A 25,232-nucleotide genomic window follows, 5' to 3' on the forward strand; every position below is an offset into this window, starting at 1 on the left:
TGGCGGTTCCGTCCCGCACAGCCAAAAGTTTCTGAAATTTTCAAAATCAGAATGTGTTAAGTGGGCTTGGCATTTATATCCAACCATGGGCTGGCAGGAAATTAAGGTTCCATTGAACAGGTGCTTAGCCAGAACTTGGCTAAAATGTCAATACAAGTCAGAGTTGACAAACGGCAGCAAAAGTCCTCCAGACACAGTTGGGCTCTAAGTTTTTGTTTTGTTTTGTTTTCTTCTGTTTGTTTGTCCTCCCCCTCCCCATTAGTACATGATGAACCAAGTTGCAACAATTGTGAATAGAGCTATCTGTATACTGGGGAAGTCCTCAAACTGTTGTGTGATTGTGAGAAGTAATGAATGGCAAAAGACTTCAATCCCAGTTAAGGCTGACACACTTGAGGTGTGCGTTCTCTATTTAATTTATTTATTTATTTGTCGTTAAAACAAGTAGATTTTGGTTAAGAGAGTCATGCCCCTTCCTTTATTATTTATTTATTTATTTTTGCTACAGCCCATCTCCCAGCACACTTATCTTTCCTGTCCTATCTCCCACGGGAATCAGATCATTTGCAGAAAGAGTTCAGAGGCTTGCAAATGAGCACATACAGTACACTGTAGTATGTTTCTTGGGCACAGGTTGCAGCAGGAACGTGGACTAACTCCTTGGACGTTCAAATAAGTTAAGAATTTAATGGCAGATCCCGAAAGGAATCATTGTGTTAAGGGTCTGCTCTTCTTTTGCAGCACTGCACTTTGACTATGGAAACAGAGGCTATTGATGGCTATATAACGTGTAAGTATTCATTTTCATTAATTTGCTACTGGTAATAAAGTTACCTTTGTATTACCTGTATTTTAATTCCTGAGTTGTCAGATTTTATTAGAAATTCTGTGCTGTTATTTTCGGTTCACAATTTGAGAAAGTAGCGTAGAAGAGAGAGAAGTAGGAAATATAGAAGTCTACTTACTATTTACTAAATTAAGGATAATATTTAAATCAGTGATTGCTTAGCAGATCAGCACTTTCCTACTTGATTTTCCTCCCATTTACTTTAAGTTTAGAATAGGTGAGGTTAGTTTAGAATAGGTGAGGTTTTTTATATATATTATATATATGTATATATATTTATATATATTTTCTATAGTGTTTGCTAATATTTACTACTCTGTATATTTTTCTCTAACATGTAACATGAAAGAATTAGCTTCCTTAAGTTGACATTTTGTAGCAAGCTTTTTTTTTTTAAAAACATCTAACTTTCTAATAGCCAGCACTGTGGAAAACGCTTCTTATAACTACTTTATGTTTAACAAGTAAATTCAATGTTAAAACAAAGCTTATTTTTTCAACGAAAATTTTGTATTTTAGAAATCAACTAATTCATTTCCCCTTTTTTGATATTGCAAGAGTTCTGTGATGATAAGGTTTTGTTAATTCTTTTTAAATTATGGGCTGGCTGGCTGTGGCTTACACTTCATTCATTTACTGTATATTTCTAAAAGATATTTTCTTATAGTTTCTTTTAGAGGAAAAAAAGATGTCTTAGTTAGAAATTCAAGTGTGTGCTTGCACTGTGTGTATGAAGTAAAGTTAGTAACTGTATGTGACAATGGACAAAGACCAAAAGAATGTATTTTGTGAAAGCAGGTGACAATGAGCTTTCACCTGAAAGGGAGCACTCCAATATGGCAATTGATCTCACCTCAAGCACACCCAATGGACAGCATGCCTCGCCAAGTCACATGACAAGCAGTAAGTCTTCATTTTATGATTTTTTTTCCTTCTGTTTCTGTAGTGACAGATTCGAATTGGTTAGATCTGTGGGGTCCGCTTACATTGTGGTGTTACTCCTGCTATAGATTTTGCTAAAGAAAGAACAACACAGATTTATTCCTGTTCATTCTAGTGTCATAAAACATGAGCCTGCTTACTAGTCTGAACTATCCTAAGGTGGCATTTGGGAGCTGGTACTTACCTGTATCAGGTAAGAAATGTTAGGATATGCTGGCTATTGTTTTGACTTGCTGGGGTTATGACCGGATTTGTTGTTGTTGTTGGATTAAAAAAAAGATAGGGAAATAAGTCACTTCCAAAGGACTTTCGTATTAAAAAATGACATAATTTGATATTGCTTTGGTACAAAATTAAACCATCAGTGGTAGAATTGTAGTGTTATTTTCAGAAGGAAGGAAGGAAAGGAAGGAAGGAAGGAAGGAGAGAAGGAAGAAAGGAAAGAAATTTTAAAGTTTCTTCTCCAAAGTATTGGAAGTGAAGTGTAATTGAAAATTTATGGAACCCATTTACATCCATTTCAGTAACAAAGTTGAAAGCATTTTGTTTTAGATTGTCCGGAGAGGAACTGAGAAAATTTGGAAGGATGTTTTGAGCTTGCAGAAATAGACAATTTTGGCTATTATTTTTGATAAAAGGACATTCACTGATGTTTTTATGTAGTAAAAAGTGATGTATATGTTGTCAGGGTCTGAAGACAAATTACTTTTATTAAGAACATGGTTTGTCTTCTCTTAATTATGTTTTATCAGGTTAGTTATCCAGTATAAGTGCTCCCTTCTTCTCACTCAAAAGTATTTACAAATCTTGTTTTCTTTATACTTTTGATATATGCTATATTCTTACATAGAAAGAACATTTAATTTATATGTAAACATAATTTATAATTTTCTATTGACAATATATGAAGGAAAGTCACTTTTCTGAAGACTTAACAACTGAAGAAAATTGAGTTAGCTGCTTAATTTTAAACAGATTTTTAAGTTAATTCTGACTATTCTAGGGAGAACTTTTCTTTTCCATTTGCTTTTTATAGCCTTTAAAATTTGTTGTGATAAATTTACAAGCTTCATAATTAGTAAGGTTTGCTGAATTATAAAAAAAAGTATATAGATTACTCTTGAAAACAGTTTACAGTCCTTTAAGCCATTTTAGCTATTGGCTTGAAGTTTCAATTCAGCTATTCAAATTTATGAATTTATTGTATTTGAAAGTCTTCTCCCTTCTTGTCAATGGGGGAAACTCACTCAGAGAAGTTCATTCTTGAAGCAGTACTTGAAATTCCTTCATTGTGTAGAAAAGAAAAGCTAATAGGTGCATGTACACTAAAGTACACTGCTAATCTTTTATGCTGGGCCTTATAGCATTAATTCCTTTTTTGCTTATTGATTTGATAAAAATTATAATACTCTAAAATTAATATACTTTTTATATTTTACATTTAATGTCACTAATTCTTTGGAACACTGTGTTTTTATTTTTTAGAAGAATTTTCATGTAATTTTCTAAAGAGTCAAGATAGTTTTCTATGTAGTTTGTGTTAAGTATTTCACTATTGGATTTAGAAATGTTGAATATAGAGAGAGTAACTGTTAATCAGACTTGACTAAGGGATGACTGCCATCCCTTAGTCACTACCAGAATATTAGTAGGAAAATGTGTGTTAATTAGTTAATTGGCTCCTTTATTTATGGATTTGATTCTGCTTTTGTAAGCACTTCACTTATTTCAAAAAGACAATTCACTCATCTTTTAAAATAAACAGAGCAAAGTATAGGCATGGTTAATTTGAACAAATAACAACTGTGCTTTTGACACTAGCTTTTCTCACCCAACAACAGTAAATTTGTGTTTGGTACAGTGTGTGTGTGTGTGTGTGTGTGTGTGTGTGTGTGTGTGTGTGAATTATTAGCCTGTGGCAATTCCATGTTAGTACCATTTTTGGCTAAGCTGCATGTGTTTTCAGGTTCTTTTCCAAAGAGTTGCAGGTTAAATATTTTGGCTTTCACTTCAGAGCTGTCTTTTGCATCCTTTATGTAGCCTCTATTTACGGTATCTAGGTTACCCACTTAGGTGTTAGATGGAGAAGATACCCATTTTTCCTTCTGTTAGATCTAGGAGAATATCAGCATTTTAGATTGCCAAAGCAAACAGAGGTAGAGAGGGACTTTTGTCTTTTAATTAGAACAGAGACCTAGAGTCCCAGAGTCGGGTCACTCAGATCTTTTTCTGTGAGTTGGAATAATTTGTGTGTGTGTGTATGAAGCCTGTGAAATGACTTGTGTCTGAGATCACTGGCTTCCTTATCCCTTTATACACATCGTTGATATTGTTAAATGAAAATAATTTTTTGCATTTAAAAAATATCTTCAAATACACTTCCTGAAGAGCTCTGCTTCCAAAAACAGAAGTTTAATTTTAATAGGATATACTAAAGCCAAAAGTAAATGTGGAAACCTTTATAAGAGAATAAGAAAGTCTCTCGTAGCAGGAAGGAGAGTCTTTATGGGTAAAGGGGAGGGAAGTTACTTTTAAATAGTTAAGGAAAAATAAAAGAGCTAAAACTTTTAACTTTTAAGGTATTTTTCTAACATTCAGACTATAAATAATCAATAGGATGTGGTAGTCCATTTATTTGGCTCTAGGAAAGTGGTCAGTATTACTAGAAGGTCTAGTCATTTGTTTAGGTTATTTGGTGACAATCCTAAGATGAAGGGTATCTGTACAACTTGCTGCCAGCTATTGTATAAAAAATAATGACAGCAGCTATCATTATTTGACAGTGCTGGAATAGAGCACCAGCGACTTGGGAGAGAACTAAAAATGTTATAATGCCTGACAGTTTTTGGTTTTAAAATTCATTGTATATGATAACCTTGAAAAAAACAGTAAGAGATATTAGTGGCCCTAACATTTTATAATGACTATTTCCTATGTCTTAGAATGAATTTTCATTAAGAACCTTAGACTTTTTCTTCTGGAATACGGATCTCTTTGATAAAGGGATGGGCATTGTTGCCCGAGATCATTAGTGTACACACCGAGTCTACTGACAATCTTCAGTGTCAGGGATGACAGCCCATGCCTTGATGGCTACTGCAAATACATAGTGTTAAGTGACTTTAAAAATAGAATCTGGAAGTTAAGAATCTGAGATAGACAACTCAGACAGAACGATATAAAAATAATCCATATTGTATTTTGACCCATCAGATGAAACTTACTTTGCGATTCCTTCTGTTTCTGGGGTAGTTCATTTCCAGTTCTTGCATAGTGGCTTTGGTATCAGTTTCGAACTGTTCTATATGTACAGTTAACTATTTTGAAAAGAACTTTAGTGTTCCAAAAAATTGTAGTTAATCTTCTTTTCTTTTATTTATTTTTGTGATGCCCAGAAATAAGTTTGCTTTGGTGGTAGATACTTAAATGGCATGAACAGACCTATTGACATCTAATTTGTGCCTACAACTTTAAAACCCTTAGGTAGATCAACTGTTCAGTCACCACTATTTATCAGTCAGTTTGATGGCCAGGTGGCATGTATGGAATTGGAAGAAGTGGAAATTCTAGTTTTACAAGGCTCTGACCAATAATCAGGTCAGGGAATCTAGTTTATTTTTTTCATAGTGCTTCATAACCATTTTTTCTTAGTTTCCATATTTAGAACCTAGTGAAGCAGGAGGGTATTATGATTTCTATTTCTCATATCTGGACATTAAGGCTTGAAGAAATTGGTTGTCTTCGGAGGGTCACTTAGCAGAAAATTAAAGTTCTCAAGATTGGGACGTAACTGGGATAGTACCAGGTGGGTTACTTCAGTAACAGGTATCTGTCTCTACAATGGCATCTTCTTACGGTGTCTGCTGTGGACAATTCGTAACTGTTTTAATGGCAAAAACAGTATTACAGTAGTAGAAGATTGTTATTATGCGGGTGGAGCAATATCAGGTAATCTTGTCAAGCGGGTGTTCTAATGTGCTTTTTAAAATATAGCTTATATCATGAGACTCACCAGCTTTCTGAGTTGTCTTCTGTAGCTTAGTTTGGCAGTCACCCTTGGTTGGATTTCCATAGGACACACCCTAATATAACACCAGCTGGGCTCAATGTAAAATCTAGCTCTGTGGAAGTGTAGCACTTGAGTTTGTGTATGTACCTGCTGTTCTTTAGGGTTAGGTCTTATTTTAGGAAATTTAATACAAATCAAAATGAAAGATCTGTTTTGATTCCTCACATCTACCAGAGATAAATGTCCTGATTAAAAATCAAAATTAAAAAAAGGAAAAAAGAGGGAGCTAAGGGAAGTGTATATTTTCAGGTAGTTAATAGCAACATTACTGTATTATGATTATATTTTTTGCACTTATTCTATCCAGACCACTCCATCTTTTTAGGCTACTTTAGAGCTGAGGATTAATGCTCATTTTATCTCTATTTTTGTCCAGTACTCTTATCCCCTGAAAGTACTTTATTTTTCACTTTTGTCTAAATGTAACATAATTGATGAAGTTCTATTGGGAATCTTCCTATGTGCAATAGTGAATTAAGATCCATACTCTTCTCTCCTAACTTTTGATACGTTGATATATTTTGAATGTGCGTGTATTTTAATCTTGTAATGTTCTAAAAGATCAATAACAGGGTCACAGTTTGAAAATGAGATAGGATGTTACTTTTCTTTATTTTTCTTCCTTATACTTGTTTATATCTAATATATCCCTTAATCCAGTAACATTTTTGTGAATTAATTGAGACTCATAATACTTCTGCTTTGGGAGGTATAATTTTTAAGGGCACATAGAATACTCTGCGCTATGCCAAATGCTTTCCATATTATTTACTTAGTCTCCGCAGAGGTAGGTAAATAACATCTCCATTCCGATCATAAAACTGAAGGTCAGAAGGGGCTTGAGACTTACACTAGACTCTGTTAGAATTCTTGCTTTGCCACAAACTTGGGCATTTTGCTCTGAGCTCCCATTTTCTCCTCTGTAATATGGGGATAACCAATACTCACCCCAACAGGCTGTTGTTAGGGTTTAATGAGGCACTATCTGTAAAATGCTTAGCACAACTCCTGGCAGATAACACCTAGTAAATAATCAGTGCTGCTAATACTCAGAGAAGCCAAGTTACTTTTTTATGTACCCATGACTCATAAGAAAAAGGATTTGTTTTCAAATCCAGATTTGTTTGGAACCTAGTTCTTTTGCTCTTGCCTGTTTACTGCATGGGTTCATGGATTTCTGATAAATTAGGGTAAAAATTGAAGAAGAATGTTCTCTTATAATTTAAAGCTCTGTGTATACAAAAAAATCACTTATCATTGGTGCTCCAGAGATATTAGTCATTAAGACTGGAAAAAGAAAAAGTTCTCTTAGTAGAGTAACCTGTTTATGTTGAGAATCAAAGATTTCCTAGAGAGTTCCCCTTTAAAATTTAATCTCACTTGTTGTTTTTTAGAGTACCATAAACAATCATGGGAGGATACCTAATCAAGTCGCACTCAAGCCATTGCTACATGTGCGTTTTGTAGATAATAGTTTGAGTGTTTTAAATTTGAAGTAAGCTTGACAAGTGATTATTAGTTATAGCCATAGCCATTTGACACTTGCTGTATCAGTCTAATTGATTAATTCAACAGATGTTTGTTGGCTGTCTTTTATGTGTCAGGCACGGTAACCTTACTTCCCGGGAGCTCACACTCCGGTGGGACAGACAAATGCCTAAACTGGGCATTATGTTCTATAAACTCAGTGTCTTAGTGATTAGAGGGGAGAGTGGTGGTGCACAAGTTTGGGAAGATTTCTTGAAGAGGCTGCTTGAACTCAGATGTATTAAATATAAAGTCTTTAGGAGAAGAGTAGAAGGCTTTCTCAGCAAGTGGTAAACCCACAAGGAGAGGTGACAGATACCATGCAGTATTCTGAGAAGTATAAGCAGGCTGATATTTCTAGAGTGTAAAGTTGGCCTCTGGGAATTTTGAAGCTAGTAATGACTGGAGAATTAGTGTAAGATGATGGAATATCTTTTTTTTTTTTTTTTTTTTTTGGTGGTACTGGGGTTCCTGGAAGCCCTTCTACCTCCGGGCTACACTCCCAGACCTACTTTTTACATTTTTGTTTGGAAACAGGGTCTCCTAAGCCAGCACGCGCGGCTGGCTTCGAACCTGCGCGATCCTTCTGTCTCTGCCTCCCAAGCGCGGGGATTACAAGCGTGCGCCACCACGCCCGGCGAATATCTTTTTTTTTTTATGGGTCTGGGGATGGAACCCAAGGGCATTCAACCTCCGAGCTACATCCCCTGCCCTATTTTTTATTCTCTATTTTGAAACCGGGTCTCACTGAGTTGCAGAGGGCCTCAGCTGAGGCTGTCCACAAACCACGATCCTTCGGTCTCAGCTCCCCGGGTGCTGGGATTACAAGCGTGAGCCACCACGCCCGGCTTGGAATATTTTATATGAGAAATAATTTGGTTTTTATTTTTAGGAGAATCAAGGATGTTAACAAAGCAGACTTTATGAGTTTTTTTTGGGGGGGGGCTGGAGATTGAACCCAAAGGGCACTTTATCTCTGAGCTACACACCCATACCTTTTCATGTTTTTGAAATGGTCTTGCTAGGTTGCTGAGTCTCACTAAGTTCCTGAGGCTGGTCTAATACCTGTGATCCTCTCTCTCAGCCTCCCAAGTACTGGGATTACAGGTAAGCGCCACCACTGCTGACTTGTTGTTGTTGTTGTTTTATTTCTGTTTTGAGATGAGAACTATGTTGTTGCTCAGGCTGGTCTCAAACTTCTGGGCTAAGTGATCCTCCCACCTTAGCCTCCTCATTAGCTGGGACTGCAGGCAAAGCCGCTGACACTTGGCCTCTGACCAGTTTTTAAGTGATATGGATCACATTGACTGCATTGTAGGGAAAGAAATCGTGGATGGGGACATTGTTAGGTGGGGACGTCTTCAATAGGCTGTGGCAGTGATGCAGAGAAAAGTCATGAGAGCTAGTGGTAATAGGGATAAAATAGAAGAGAAAGATGATTCTGATAACATCTTAGACGTGACTAGGACTTGGATAGTAGAGTTAAGGAGAAGATGGGGTTAAGGGTGGTGATCCTTAAATTACTGGATAGATAGTACATTTCATCAGTAAAGAAAGAAAATTATGAAGCAAGTTTTCCATAAAATATTTAATTTTATTTGATTCTGGGTACAGGGTTTAAAGCAGCAGTGGTAGGGGAAGGATACCATTCAGGTACACGGATAGAATAGATTGAAGTGTGAATTTTCCTTATTAGTGAAAATTACTGTAGCTTGTGGTTCAGTTACTTTGCTCCTATTTTACTTTAGTAAGAGTTTAGTATTTCTTAAAATTCATCCCTCAGTAATTCTTAGCATTTTGACTAATAACCTTATTTTCTTAACTGTCCCATTAAACAAAATTTTATAATGAAATGGATAAGTAGGGCATGGCGATTCACTCTTATAATCCTAGTACTCAGAAGGCTGAGACAGGCAGATCACAGATTCCTGGCCAGCCTCAGCAATTTAGTAGGACCCTCCCCAACTTAGCAAAACCTTGTTTCAAAATAAAAAATAAAATGTGACTGGAGTTATAGCTCAGAGGCAGAATGCTCCCGGGCTCAATTTCTAGAACCATACCATGTGTGCACTGGTACACACATACACACACACACAAAAAAAAAAAAAAAAAAAAAAAAAAAGAAGCAAAGAAAGAGATAAACATGTGCCCGGCTTGGTTTTACACACACACACACACACACACACACACACACACACACACACACATTTGCGGTACTGGGAATGGAACCCAGGGGCATTCTACCGCCAAGCTACACTCCCATCCCTAATTTGTATTCTATATTTTGAAATAGGGTCTCACTGAGTTGCAAGGAACCTCACTAAGTAGCTGAGGCTGTCTGCGAACTGTGATACTCCTGTCTCAGCCTCCTGAATGCTGGGATTACAAGCGTGCACCACCATGCCTGGCTAATACTTTTTTTTATTTAAAGGATTCTTTTATGTTAGTTTTAGAAGTTGGGTTAATTGATGTGATTGACACTGGTCAATCACACATATTTAAAATATGATTGACACATATTTTAAATAAAGCATTCTAGTCCTTTTTATAATTTTGTGGTATATTTAATATACCTTTTCTGGTTTTATATATTTTACTTACTTAATTTTTATTTATTTTCTGTGGTACTAAGGATTAGGGAACACACACACACACACACACACACACACACACACACACAAGTTCTAGCGGTAGGGACATTCACCTTCTGAGCTATACTCCTAGTCCTTTTTTAAGTTGTAATTTGAAACAGGTTCTCACTGAGTTGCTGAGGCTGGCCTCGAATCCACAATTTTCCTTTCTCAGCCTCCTAAGTACTGAGATTACAGGTGTATGACACCATGCCCAACTTGGTTTTATATGTTTTACAAGTCATAATATATTCCAGTGTCTCTAAGGATCTGTCTTTATTTGTAACCTATTTCTTTATAAATAAACATGTAATTTACAATATATGATTTTTTTTTGCTAAATACCAGTCAGTTCTGCCACAATAAGTCAAAAAAGTAATACTCTAATTTAGGACCTTTTTGAAAACTTCAAGATAAATATGCAGAAATGATATATATTATTTTTAAGCGATTTGGAATATACTTAATTTTTTTTTTTGTGGTAGTGGGATTGAAGTTAGGAGTCTTCTATCTCTGAAGTAAATCCCCAGCCCTTATTTTTTATTCTTTATTTTGAAAGTCTCACTAAGTTGTGGAGGGCCTTACTAAAGCTGAGGCTGGCCATGAACTTGAATTCTCCTGTCTCAACCTCCTAAGTACTGGGATTACAAACATGTGCCACCATGCCCAGTGTACTTAATTTTTTTTAAGGTTTATAATACTGTGCCGTTTGGGATAAACTATATTAGAAAGAAATGCATGGCATAGCAATCACCTTAATTAAAATTTCTAATGTCTTAAAATATCTATTATAGAATTCTATCTTTGAAAAATATATGTTGATTACACAAGACAGCATGGGATTCCAAGTGAATGACTTTTCTGAGTTGTCCAGTATGTGGAGGATTTTTTATTTTTATTTTTTGGTACTGGGGATGGAGCCCAGGGACATTCTACCTCTGAGCTATACCGTCAGTCCTAATTTTTTATTCTTATTTTGAAATAGGGTCTCACTGAGTTGGAGAGAGCCTCACTAAGTAGCTGAGGCTATCTGTGAACCGCAATCCTCCTGTCTCAGCCTCCTGAATGCTGGGATTACAATCATGCATCACCACGCCTGGTTCTCAGTATGTGGAGGTTTAAAAATCTCTAGAGAGATATTTTTCATCTTTGAGCTACTGATCCAGAAAATATTTATTGAGCATTTACTTTCTGAGATGTATGGCTGGCGTTTGGCATAAAAATATGTTTGAGGTGTTTTGAAGAGAAAGATATTATCTTTAACGGTCCAAAGGAATTGATATTTTGTTTGAGATTGTAATGCAGCTTATTGCATTTAGAAGTGAAAATGTGAGATGTACACACATGATTTAAATCATTAGAGATGTATTTATTACTTCTCACGTTTTATCTCCCAAGAGTTTTTTAAAAAATGTATAAATTTGAAGATGTACAATAAAAGAGATATGAAAGGGAAACCCGTTATAAAGAAAGATTCCCATAGGAGAGCATTTCCCCATGAAGTTACTTACCATGCAGAATTTGGCCCTCATCTCGCAAACTCCATAACTTTATTTGTGGATCCTTATATCAGGATTGACTCACCTTAAGTACATTTATAATATTAATATTTAAAATCAGAATGCAATATACATTTACACTTTAAAAATATAATAAACAAAAACCATAAGCAACTAACATAGGATCTGGATCACTGTAGTTGGCTTGACCTGATCTTTTTGCTCTTGTGAACTGACCTATATGGTTAATTAATGAAGGTCATTTACTCAGAAGAATTTGAACAAGGGGGATTATGTAATTCAAATATTTAGTGGTCTAATATATTCAGCATCACAATGGAGAGAGCACTGCCACTGGAGTTGAAGTTCTTTGTCCAATCCCTTCTCCTTCCAGTGGTCTTGGATTTAGATTCCCTCCACCTAGGTTCAGCCAATAATAATAATAATAATAATAATAATAATTATTATTATTATTATTATTCTTCCTCCTCCTCCTCCTCCTCCTCCTCCTCCTCCTTCTCCTCCTCCTCCTCTTCCTCTTCCTCCTCCTTTTTTTTTGTGGCGATTCTGGGGATGGAAACCCAGGAGTATACTACCTCTGAGCTACATCCCCAGCCATATACATACATACATACATAATCTTTTCTTGTAGTACCAGGTGCATTCTACCTCTGAGCTTCACCCCCCAGCCCTATTTTTATTCTTTATTTTGAAAAAGGGTCTTACTGAGTTGCAAAGGGCCTCACTAAGTAGTAACTGAGGCTGTCTGAGAACCTAGATCCTCTGTCTCAGCCTCCCACATGCTGGGATTACAAGTGTGCACCACCATGCCCAGCCTCATTTTTTATTCTTTATTTTGAAACAAGGTCTCATTAAGTTGTGGAGGGTCTCACTAAGTAGCTGTAGCTGTCCACAAACCTTAATACTCTTGTCTCAGCTTCCCAAGTACTGGGATTACAAATGCATGACACCACACCCAGCCAGCCAAAATAATTCTGAGATTCTTGTTTTCCCCCATCACCTTGGCTAAATCCCGCAGATTCAGTCTATAGTCTACATTAATACATGTAATCAGGTTACAGCCAATTCTTGCTTGCCTGGGATCCATTCATTTTCTTCAGTGTGATTCATATTTCTGTTTTAAACTTATTAAATGTTGATTTTATATATATCTTACCTCTGTGAAAGCAATTTTAAAATGCCTGTAAAGTAAACCTTAACTACGATTGTCATAAATTCAAACTTCCATTCAGAGAAATGTTGACAGGTGATATGGTCAGCAGTTTATGAAGTCTTAATGTCTACTTTAGATGAAGATGAAAAGTAGCACTGCCACTTGGGAAAGATACTTTATTAGCTGGAGATTGAGAGGGAGTGTCCAGTTTATAGGTCAGGAGGAAAAAACATCACACTAATTCCATGGAGCCGGTGAAGTAATCTGACCACGACAAATGAGATTTCATAGCAAAATTATAATATTTCATGTTAGTTAATAGGAACGATTTCTTAATTATAGAATGTGAATTAAAGAATATTTTAATGTACTCATTGATTACAAAGAAATTAGTCTGAGACTTTCTAGATGTGAATCTTTAAGGACAATGGGTATACCTTATATTTTTATTCAAAGCATGCACTATGCATTATACAAAGTATTTGTTGAATGATCAAAATATTTATTATTAGCATATGGCATATAGCTTTTTAAATAGTGTACATCTGACCTATGTGAAGAAATTTGGAAATTAGATTCTTTTGATGATTAAAATAATCCTGAAATCCTAATTTAGTTGTGATTTTTAGTTTGAGTATGTGTTTATTTTTATAATACTCATTCTAAAAATGATTTTATAATCTTCAAATCAGTCCTCAAAAGTTGATCTGTGATTCTAAACAGATTGTAAGTTTTCTGGTTCTATACAATCACATTCAGTGGAATCTACGTTAGTATTAATGTAAATGTTTCTATGAAGCCATCATCATCGTCTTTATTACTCCTACTATTATCTTTACATGGCACATTTAGAATCTACTGATTGAATTCCATATCCTTGTAATTTTAAAACCAGTTCTCTATCACTTATTTAAACCTGTTTTTAGTAGCATGTACAAGATGAAATGCTTCAATTAAGTATTCTTATGCACTTCAGATATTTTGAGGAGCATATAATTAATCAGTGTAAAGTCACGTTCTAATAAATTAACATTCCGGGTGTCTACCCCTTTGACATTTTTGTCATTGCTCCTTTATTATCGTCGAAGCTGTAGTTCGTACCCCTGACTACATCAACTCTGCCTACTTCTTAGTAAGACATCAAATGCAGGGCTTGGTAATATTTTGAAGTGCTGAGGTACTACATTGCTCTCTTTCAGATGAATTAACATTAAGGATTTCTGGTTGAGTTATAAAGAGCACCACTTCTATAACTATGTAAAACATCTTCTGTTATGGCTATTTTTATAATTATCTTTGTTTCTCTTGTTTAAAAAACACAGACACATTTTAACCGGTGATATTTATATGCAGGAATATATTTCTCTTATAAAATATGTCATCGATCTTTTAATCAGACTTACATAAAAGTCTTTATTATCCATATAGTCTACTGTAAATTGCTTTGTTTCAATACATTTGTTACCCTTAAATTGAAAAGTGCCATTTCTGTAGTTTTTAGGGCTATAGATCTATGTTAAATACCTGATTATGAAACATCTATTTATTTCTATTAGAAGTGTTTTCTCAAATCACTCATTTATTAGCTAAAGCTTGGAAATTGGGCTACTTAATAAGAATCTCGAGACACTAAAGTTAGGTAGGTAGTACCTATTCATTTTGGGGTACTACTTTAAAATTACAAACACAATAAGAATACAGACTCTAGCCAGGCATGGTGGTGCACGATTGCTTGTAGTCTGCGTATTCAGGCGTCTGAGACGGTAGGATGGTGGTTCACGGACAGTCTCAGCTACTACTTGGTGAGGCCCTTGACAACTCATTGAAACCCTGTTTCAAAATAAAAAATAAAAAAATAGGGCTGGGCTTGTTGCTCGGTGGTAGAATGCCCTTGGGTTCCATCCCCAGAACTGTAAAAAAAAAAAAAAAAAAAAATACAGACTCTAATATAGTATTTTGAAATATAAAATGAATTACAATGTTAATTTTTTGCCAAATATTTGAGAGCAGCAATGGATTTTGTTTGGAGAACTAGAAAAAGAAATATGAGACATTTTCTGATTTTCTGTGAGCCTACTGTTTTTAAACTCTCAAATGAATTTTACACTCTCATCTGTCTCAACTATATGACATATTAGTGATAAAATCACAGTCATGGATTTGGGATTTTGGAAACAAAAACAAAAAAGAAATATCTCCCAACAAAATTATGCTTAAATAATGTTTCTCTAAGTTATGAAAGTGAAACTTTATGCATAAAAGTTTTTAATGAATTTGAGTTTTAGTTGGTCTCCCAGTTTGAATACAATAACTAGGAACTTTTTTGGTGTGTGTGTGGTACTGGGGATTGAACCTAGGGGTATTTTACCTCTGAGCTACACTCCCAGTTCTATTTTATTTTTTAATTTTAGGGTTTTACTTAGTTGTGAAGGGCTTTGCTAAATTGGTGAGGCTGACCGCAAATGCATGATCTTCTTGTCTCAGCCTCCAAGTACTGCAAGTACTGGGATTACAAACCTGAACCACCACGTCTCGTTTAGCTGGTGACAGTTTTGAAGAGTTTTTTTTTTGTTGTTGTTGTTTGTGGTTCCAGGGATTGAACTCTGGGTCATTCTGCCTCTGAGCTACACCACCAGGCTTATTTTATTTTTTTATTTTAGAACATGGTCTTGCTAAGTTGCCCATTCTGGCCTTGAATTTGTGATCCTGCTATTTCACCTTCCCAAGTACTGGGATTTCAGTCATGCAGCATCATGCTCAATGGGATTTTATTTTTTGGCAAGTCAGAGAGGCTGTAGTTAACTAGACAATTGAGTTCATGCAACTCATGTATGAGGTTATGCTATTTATGTTTTTTAAAGTGTGTGTGTGTGTGTGTGTGTGTGTGTGTGTTTGAGAATGCGAAGAATAAGGGTGAGATGGATACATTAAATTTTTGAAATAGTTAATTTTTATGATCAGAGAGAGTAAATAGGGCTTTTTTTTTAATCTTTTATTCTAAATTTTATTTATGCATTCTCTGGATCTTTTACCAAAAAATGAACTCATATTACATGTGTAATTTTTTAAAGAAGCAAATTTTAGGCAGCTGTCTTCCTAAAGAAATATATAAAGTATAGTGCTGTTCTGTAACAGCTGATGATAGCTCTGATTCTTTGGAGTTAACCTTGACAAGTCAGTGACATTATAGACCAATGAAAGTAGACACTTGCCATTGATGATAAATACATTTTCATGTCTGGATATTTTCATATACTAATGTTGTTCTTATATTTAGTGCATACTATTACTTGTTTAGATTTAGTTGGAATGAATATAAGCTATTTCCGTAATAAAGTGGAATTTTGTGATAATGCTTTATTTTCTGAGTTGTATTGTTTTATTAGTGATGTTCATTTTTAGCTTGAGATTCTATAAGGCAAATATTACACATATCAATGGTAAAATGATTTCTAGCAGTGGTAAGTACACACTAGCATTTAATGGCAAAAGAAATCTGGAGAGGAGTTAAAAGTTAGATTTCTTTAAGTTTAGGACAAACAAGTTACTTTTTTCAAAGAGCCTTAGTCTCTCATGTTTATTAACTTAAAACTCCATTGAGTGATGCTAATGTTTTGTTAAAAAATTTTTAAAGAAACTTTTTAATAAGACGCCTGTAGTATTCTGTTAATGGGGGTAGGGCCTGTGCAAATAACTTGAGGCCTATGAAAGAAAGAGCAGAGGTGTGAAATACAGAGAACATGGAGAGAGCTAGCTTAGTAAGAAATCAAGAATCAAAATAGCCAATCTGCGCTAGGTACGCTATAATCCCAGTATTGGGGAGGCCGAGATAGGGAACACAGTTTTCAAACCAACCTCAGCAAATTATTGAGACCTCTAAGCAATCTAGTGAGACTTTGTTTCAAAACAAAAATTAAAAAAAGGTCTGGGGATGGAGCTCAGAGGTAAATAGGTAGACCTGGGTGGAATTTCCAAGATCACATATATACCACTAGGGTTAGTAGACTTAATATAGGGAGCAAACAGGCAAATGAAAAATAAGATATTTTCCTCTTTTTGCTCTTCTTTCAGAAGAAAATGTAAATAAAGAAGTCAGTATTTCTAATTTATCAAGGAAGTGACCTACTTGAATTTTGAGAAATATAGCAAAGACTGAGAATGGTTTCTGGTAGAAGGTACATGACTAAGGCGTTGAGATTAAGTAGAAAGAAGCATACAGTTCTTTAATTATCTAATAGTCAGTTGAAGGTAGATTGATAGAACTGGGGTTCCCAGGGTTCAAGTTTAGAAAAACTGCCAGTTGCACCAAGATGCATCGGTAGGGCCGAAAATAGATGGTTCTAATAAACCAGTGCCATCACCACTGGCCACCTTGGCCTCATGCATTGCTTTTATCTTTTGTACTAGTGACTGTATATTATGTTGTTTTTGTGTGTAGGCTAGCCTAACTAGTTGTATTGTGAAATTACCATGGATACGTTAAACATTGGTCTTGTCCATCAGCCGCCATTTGACTTCACTCCAATGGGAAGGGGGATTGGAGAGTTAGGGAAACCATCAGAAGCCTGAAAGAAACAGGAAATAGTTTGTCTGGTTTTATTTTTTTTTCTTCTACCTTTTTTGGATGTAGCACTAAAGAAAGAACTTGTTATTGAACAGATGAGATGGGGATTTTTGGTTTTGCATCTAATTTTTGTTCTTTAATTAAAAAAAAAAATTCCCCCTTAAAGTGTCTAAGACACAAGCACTGAATGTAAAGACATTATGTCTGTCTTTAAAACTTTTTTCCTGCATTGTTGGGGGTTAATCCCAGGAATCCCCTGCCCTTTTTTAAATTTTATTTTGAAGCTGAGTCTTGCTAAATTGCCTAGACTGGCCTGAAACTTGTGATCCTCCTGCCTTAGCTTCCTGAGTAGCTGGGTTGCAGATAGGTACAACTATTCTCTGCTTGAAAAGACTTTCATGAGGTCATACTTACTATGTCAGATATTTAGAATCCTCAGGTTGGCTTTTACCCACTGAAGATGCTTTGCTAAAGTTAACTTTGTGATGATCTTTCAGTAAAAATTTATCAGACATTAAATGAAGTTAACATGTGCAATACTGATTGTTAAGGGAAAGGTTTATTAAGCCCCTAAATAATAAAATAATACCAGAGTATATATTTAGGTTGCTTAAGAGAGCAAACTATGTTTAAGCCAATTAAAAGTAACATTTTATTTGTAAGATATTTGATGCTATTCAGAATGGTTTCGTATCCTACATAGAACATGTGAATTAAAATTTGAACATAATATTTACTTCAACAGTCTTGGAAGAATGTACTCTTTCTGGTGTTACTTGGCTAGCATTTTATTTGTTACTGAAAACAGTAAAGATAGAGCCTTAAAAGTTACAGAATTGAATGGGGCTTTCTCCTTTCCCTTTTATATAAAGAAGTGAGCCCTGATATTTATCAAATATGGATCCCCTTGACAGATATTTAATCTCTGGGAATTATAGCTTTATTTGTAAAATGGGAACAATAATATCTGCCTTGTCAGAGGAGTGATGAGAATTAGAGAGGATGGATGTAATGCTTTTAAAGAACGGTGACTGGCACATGGAAAGCTAACAGAATGTTAGCTATTATTGTATTGTTAGATAAAAAGGGTATGAGAAAAAAAGTTGAATCAAACAGTAGCTAAAACGGTCCACAGACATATGTTAAATTACATTTATATCAAGTAGTCTTCCAGGAAGTACATGCTTTTAGTTTGCTTTTCATCAACAACAACATAAAAAATAGTAGTATAAAACATTGCCTAAAAGTACAAGAAACCATACCTGGATCACTTACTGAATATTTTTGCTTTTCATCTGTCTGGGCGCTGTCAGGTAGACAGACTTATAATCATTGTTTGAAAAGAAATGTGTGTGCAGCTATAAGGCAATTATTAATGCTGTTGTATTCAAATCAATTACTGAAGAAATGAAAGTAAAATTACCTAATTAAAGCAAATCACAAATAAACCTACTCTGTTTGTGAGGGGATAATTGAAATGGTAATTATGCTGTAGTAGTAATGCATTTCATTTGAAGATGGCAATTCACAAGATGGGTTTGTTGGCAGGTCTTAGCTGTATGGTGTATGTATCTTCCTACCTGATCTTGCCCAGAGTGATTTTTTATTTTATTTATTTATTTATTTTTAGCATGAACTTGTTTACTCGTGTCCTAGAAGTGTTGGTGAATAAATTCTCAGTATGGCTCTGAAATTTTACAAGTTTCCATATTCATGGTTCCACCATACCTTATAACTCAGACCTGTGTTGTGTATCTGGAATTTTTAGAACTTATTATTAGGTAACAGCAGTATCCCTTTCCCTGCTTTTATCCTATGAATATATGGATATTTTCATTTCTTCTTTTTTGTGGCATTGGGGATTGAATTCAGGGGGATTCTACCCCCCACTTACCTGTAGCCCTATTTTATTTTTTACTTGGAAAATAGGATCTTGCCAAGTTAATGCAAACCTGACTGAGTGGCTGAGGCTTGCATTGAACCTGTGATCCTCCTGTCTCAGCCTCCCAATTAATGGGGTTACAAGCATTTTCCACCATTCCAGTCTCCAGAATGTCTTTTTAAAAGTGCTTTCATGGCAGAATATATGTAAAGAGACTGTGTGTGTGTGTGTGTGTGTGTGTGTGTGTGCATGCTTGCGTGTGTGTGTGTGTGTGTGTGTGTGTGTGTGTGTGTAGGGATACTGGGTATTGAATCTAGGACATTCTACCTCTGAGCTATACTCCAGCCCTATTTTTAATTAATTTGTTAATTAATTTATTGGGTTTTCGTTTTTGTTTTGGTGGTATTGGGGATGGAACCCTTCTACCTCCAAGCTACACTCCCAGACCTATTTTATATTTTATTTGGAAACAGGGTCTCTTAAGCCAGCGCAGCTCTCTTCGAACCTGCGCCATCCTCCTGTCTTTGCCTCCCAAGCGTGGGGATTACAAGCATGTGGCACCACGCCCAGCTTAATTTATTGTTTAGAAACATGGTCTTGCTAAATAAGTTGTAGAGGGCCTCACTAACTTGTAGAAGCTGGTCTTGAACCTGAGATCTTTCTGTCTCAGCCTCCCAAGCACTAGGATTACAGGTATGTGCCACCATGCCTGGCTTAAACAGACTTTTTCTTGTCTGAACTTTAACTTCTTGGGTTAGTTACTTCAGGCCTAGTCACAGTGCATTCACTCCCTAGAATTAAATGATCTCTTTTACCCAGGAGTAATTTCTTCTCTCAAAGCCTGGAAGCTTGTATCACTTTATATCTTGTTTTCCCATTACTTGATTACTTGAGTAGAGCTTATCTCCCCTCTGTGACTGTAAACTGCTTGAGGGTAGGGAGACTGATTTTGTAATCTCTGAAGCATAGGGGTAGTTGAGGGAGTTGGGCTGAGAGTGGGATTTTTATCTTGGTTGACCTGTGTATTAGTCTTTATTTCCTCATTTGTAAAATAGGAAGAGATAGAGGATATTTCTTGGGGTTGTAAGTGTTAAGAAGCAGCCTCAGTAAAGTTTTTCTCAAGTGCCTGATCCATTTCAAGATATAGTTTTATATATAGTAGTTTCTAATTTCCATAGAAGCTAGTTAGCACAGTGCATTGTATAAGGCTTGGAATCCATTAAAAGTTAGTTTCTGTGAGTTATCTGACATTCATTAGCAACATATCTCAGTTTTTCTGGATGTTATTTACTCAGATTACCTACAGTTTTGGACACTTGAGTTGTACTATCTATGTTGAGTATACCATGGCTGTAGCGTAGACTTCTAACACTTGTCAACACTCATTCAAGTTGGACTAAAAGGTTCAGGTGTTTGAAAGCTTCACCTGACTTCAAATATTACATCTTTCAGCTGGTATCATTCTAGAATTTAGAGATGGATTTACAGAAGACTAAAAGAATGCATAGATTCTTGATGTATTTTACCAAAGTATCCACACATTAATTAAAATAATTGAAGTTCAGCCAGGGACACATACCTGTAATCGCAGTACTTGGGCTACTGAGAAAGGAAGATTGCAGTTTTAAGGCCAGCCTTACAGTGTGAGACCCTTTTTCAAAATTAAAAATAGGAAAAAAGGTGGGAGTGTGCTTCGGGGGTAAAATGCTCCTGAATTAAATCCACAGTATCCACCCGTCAAATAAGTTCACATTCACTCCAAGACAATTTTGTTATTCATGAGTAAGAAGTATGAAGTAAGAGGTGGAAAAGTTTAAAATTGTAATTTTAAAGTTACTGTTACTGTTATTTTGACTCGTGAATATTTCTAATCTCTCTGATACAAGATTTATCAAATCATAAATTGGCCATTTAGTAGAAACATATGAAAATAGCATGTAATACTACCATCATTTTTAGTTAACTCTTATCTAGTAGCTAAATCGGAAAGATCATTTAGAAACCTATGAATCAAGCCGGGCGTGGTGGCGCACGCTTGTAATCCCCATGCTTGGGAGGCAGAGACAGGAGGATTGCACAGGTTTGAAGCCAGCCGTGCACGTTGGCTTAGGAGACCCTGTTTTCAAATAAAAATGTAAAAATAGGTCTGGGAGTGTAGCCCGGATGTAGAAGGGCTTCCAGGAACCCCAGTACCACCAAAAAAAAAAAAGAAAGAAAGAAAGAAAAAAGAAGCCTATGAATCAAATAGCTCTTCTTTGAAGATGTCTGGTTTATATGAGATTGGGAGGCCAGGCTTCAATTTTCTTAGGGTGACTGTGGAGATTTTCACATTTGCTCATGATATAATTATTTTAACAGTACCTAAGATCACTTGTATAACCTTTACAAACGGATTCTCCCTCCCAAAGTTTAATCCTTTCTTGAATACTGTTTAAATGTGTCCAAACAATGTCCAAGCAATTTGTTAGATGAGCAGTCATTATCGGGTTTTGCAAACATTTATTTGTAATCATTCCTATAGCTGCAAGAACCAAGACAATAGCTTGGAGAATCCAAGTCTGTCTGTTTCTCTCTCTCTCTCTCTCTCTCTCTCTCTCTCTCTCTCTCTCTCTCTCTCTCAATTATAGCAGATCATGCAGATCATCTTAACAAGTAGTCTTTCCATTGTTTCTCTTCCCCTGGTTTAGCTTTTTTTTTTTTAATGTTACAACAAAATTGTATGTTATTGGAAAGTGCATGTAATTTGCTTGGCATGAGGTTCTGTAAGTAGAGCACATAATATTAAACTGGAAATATTGCACAGGAAAACAATGTATTTAATGCTAAGTGAACTGAAGGTATAAGTAACTATCTATAGTAGTAAGTTAATATTTTTTATTTATTGTGTGAGTGGTTAGATTTGAATTATTGTAAAGTGTTTTCTGCTGCTGGCAAAATTTGTTTTAAATCCCAATTAAAAGACATTTTTACCTAGTTTGATAGTTCTTAAAGATGGTGGAGAACTTGAGCACTCCCTCAGTGTTCCTTTACAGTTGTGGAGTTTATGCGTATTTGGGGTTTAAGTGTGTTTCCAGAATCATGAACCTGGATCCTCACAACTCTGGTTATTGCTGCCTGTTAATTGCATTTTTCACTTTATAACAGAGCATCTATTTCTTTAAAATGCTCTCAGGCTTCAAATTTGGTGTTTATCTTTGCTGTCTGTGAGACCCTTGAGCTTGCTGATTAGTATTTGTTTCCAAGTTTCTATTTTTACCAAGTGTTTTGATTTTCTGGATTACTGACTATTGAGATAAAGGAAATGATCCAGTTAGTTGACATCAGAAAACTAGAAGCTTTCAAGAGAAAAGTGAGATCTATTTCCCCTATCTACAGTAAAAATAAAATAAAATAAAATAAATGGAAGAGTAGCTTCATTAGGCATCTTATAATCAATGGCTGCCAATTACTCCAGGAATAGGAAACATCTGGTACTCACCTTCATCTTTCCGCAGCCCTTCTATCCCCATCTGTAGGACTTTTTTTTTGTCTTCTCTCAGTTGATTTCTTTTGATATCCTTGATGCTTTGATGACTTTAAACTCCATATCTAGTTCTGTTCCATTCCTCAACCCCATTCCAATCAATGAAAAGCCCTTGGCTCCACTTCGAAAGTAGATCTTAAATTTAAGCAGTTTTCATCCATGGCAAATTCATTCCCATCTCAGGGCCATTGTACTACTGTTCCTTCTGTTTGCAGCACCTTTCCTTTATAACTTTGCATGAAAGCACCAAATTTAAATATCAATTCACTTGTTGCTTCCTTGGAGAGACTTTTCCCAAGTACCATAGGTAAATAAACCCCTTTGCATTACCTAGCTTATTTTCTTTATTATGTGTAATAGTGTCTGAAATTAATTTATCTCTTTTCCCAACACGTATTTTAGTAACATTACTAGTCATGTTTACTGATGTAGCCTCACAACCTGGAATAGGACCTGTAACTTAGTAAAAAGTAAAATGTGGACTCGTTGCCTTGCTATTTTTCCCTTCCATAAATAAAATTCCCTGTGTCTGTATCTTTATAGCAAATGTAGAATTTTATACAATGGCACTCATCCCAAAGTCTGTATTATAGAAATCTGTATATTAAGGTCCAAAATTATGTGGGGAGAGAGTACACAATCAATAAAAAATCTTGTCCTCTGACTCTTGGCATAATCTTCCTTCCTTTACATGATATGTTCATTCTTTTCATTTATATATGTATCTATACCACTTATAATAAATATTGGGTGCTTATATCCTCTGGAACATAGGAGTCCTTGTAGATGCAGCTGTTCCAATGTTTTGGGGTGCAGCCATAGAGGAGTGGTTAAGAATACCAACTTTGAAATCATATAGAACTGGGTTCAAGTCTTTACTGTTAGGTTAAACTGTAGGAAATTGGCTGATATTTCATTGCTTTTCAACCTAATAGCTCTGTGACCTGAGATTGTTCCTTGAATTTTCTAAATTCAGTTCCCTCAGCTATAAAGTGTAAAGTGGATATAACAATAATAATACCTACTATAGATGACAAAAATAATGCCTAGTATAGATGGTAACTTGCAGAAAGAACTCATTTTCTGGCATAATTTGTTGTTATTCTTTATAGACTATATACATTGGCTTGTGGGGCTTTTTACACTTATTATATAGCATTCCTAAGGTTTGAAAATTAATACCAAAAATATAGAATTACCACTTGTATTCTAGAGGCTGCATCTATTTTTTTCTAACATGATTGCTGTAAGATTTAGAATATTCTTATCTAGTAAAATACCAAAAGAACAAAATAAAACAAGTTTGCTCTCTTCAAATTTCACTCTCACAAATCTTTTGTGGTGTTTTACAAATCTATTTTATTTTATAATGATAACTATTTAGCTTTCCTATTTGGTTTTGCATTATACTTAATAGTATTTTAATCATTAGGGTTGATTATCATGGTAATTTAATAGTCTATTAGTACTTAGAAAAGGGAATGTTTTATAGTTCCTATGAATGTTTAATTGATGTTTTGGAAATACATATTTTTAAAATTAGTTAATTGGGTAGAAAAGTTGTACATTATAATTCTTCAGAAAAGAAAATTGATAGATCTCACCTCAAATTTTGATGAAAAATTAGGACTCAAAATAGAAACAAGTATGCTATTGATTCCAAATTATCTTTATATAGGTTGAATTAACTGTCTTTATTTTATGACCATTTGCATGTAATATAGATCAAGTAAGGTGTTCAGAATAGGATTAACTATCTGGAAGAAAGTGGTGTTATCTAAAACCGACAGCTGGAAAATATGAGAATTAAAAATTTAATTGATTAATATTAAGAACTGCTAGGTGGAACTGACATAATGGGGTTTTCTTTTGGGAAAATAGTATTTTAATTGTAATGGTGTTCCACTGGGTATTTAGTAAAAATGCTATTTACTGCGAACACACATAAGGTTTTAAAAGTGACCTACTCTGTAGCTTGGTTGTTACAAAGCTTCAGAGGCAGATTTGGGGAGAGGTTTGAAACTAGGATGAAAAGTCAGAACAGCATGATTTCAGCTAATGTACAGTTGACCCCCTTTCCACAACCTGCCAGTAATGAAAGGTCTTTGATACGTATAAATCTCTTATATCCATTTTATTTACAGTTTTCACAGCTAATGAAAAATAAGGAAAAGTCCACCAGGACCTGATCGTTTACCTCTCTAATAGCAATTTACAGATGGTGCATGCTGTGGCTGCTGCAAACCATGTCTTATAATAGCATTTGATGTAAGTAGCTGCTCACCATTCTATATTGTGGTTGGCGCTGGAGAAAGAGAAAATTGGTCATTTCCCGGCAGATAGCAGTAAGTTGCAATTCAGTCAGAATACTGTATGCACTGTGATAAGTTTATAATTATTATCCAAAGATTGATGGTTTTTGGTGAGTGTAAATTTGTGCAGCAGTAATCCATTAAGAAATCAATAATCATTCCATTTTGATTATAAATGTGTACCAGAAGCTAAAACCAATGTTTTGTTTAGTGTGTATATGTGTTTGTGAGTGTATGTGTTTCAAATCATAGTTAACACTAAC

At 35.2% G+C, this 25,232-nt stretch overlaps 1 protein-coding gene across 5 annotated transcripts in view; it reads left to right on the forward strand.

The window, feature by feature from the left end:
* Window positions 1-747: 747 nt before the first annotated feature.
* The window catches only part of IKZF2 (IKAROS family zinc finger 2), a gene marked incomplete at both ends in the record, with an annotated part of 171,859 nt that continues 147,374 nt past the window's right edge, over window positions 748-25,232 (forward strand). For 2 of the 5 annotated variants that reach the window (XM_080690016.1, XM_080690017.1), the window contains 2 exons: window positions 757-790; window positions 1,646-1,750. In XM_080690016.1, the coding sequence (XP_080546142.1) occupies window positions 757-790; window positions 1,646-1,750 (139 nt within the window). Of the gene's footprint in view, window positions 791-1,642; window positions 1,751-25,232 lie in introns of all 5 variants that reach the window. The other 3 variants (XM_080690018.1, XM_080690019.1, XM_080690015.1) reach the window with 3 other exon arrangements.

The sequence above is a fragment of the Muscardinus avellanarius genome (assembly GCF_963383645.1).
Source record: "Muscardinus avellanarius genome assembly, chromosome: 2".
Taxonomy (NCBI): domain Eukaryota; kingdom Metazoa; phylum Chordata; class Mammalia; order Rodentia; family Gliridae; genus Muscardinus; species Muscardinus avellanarius.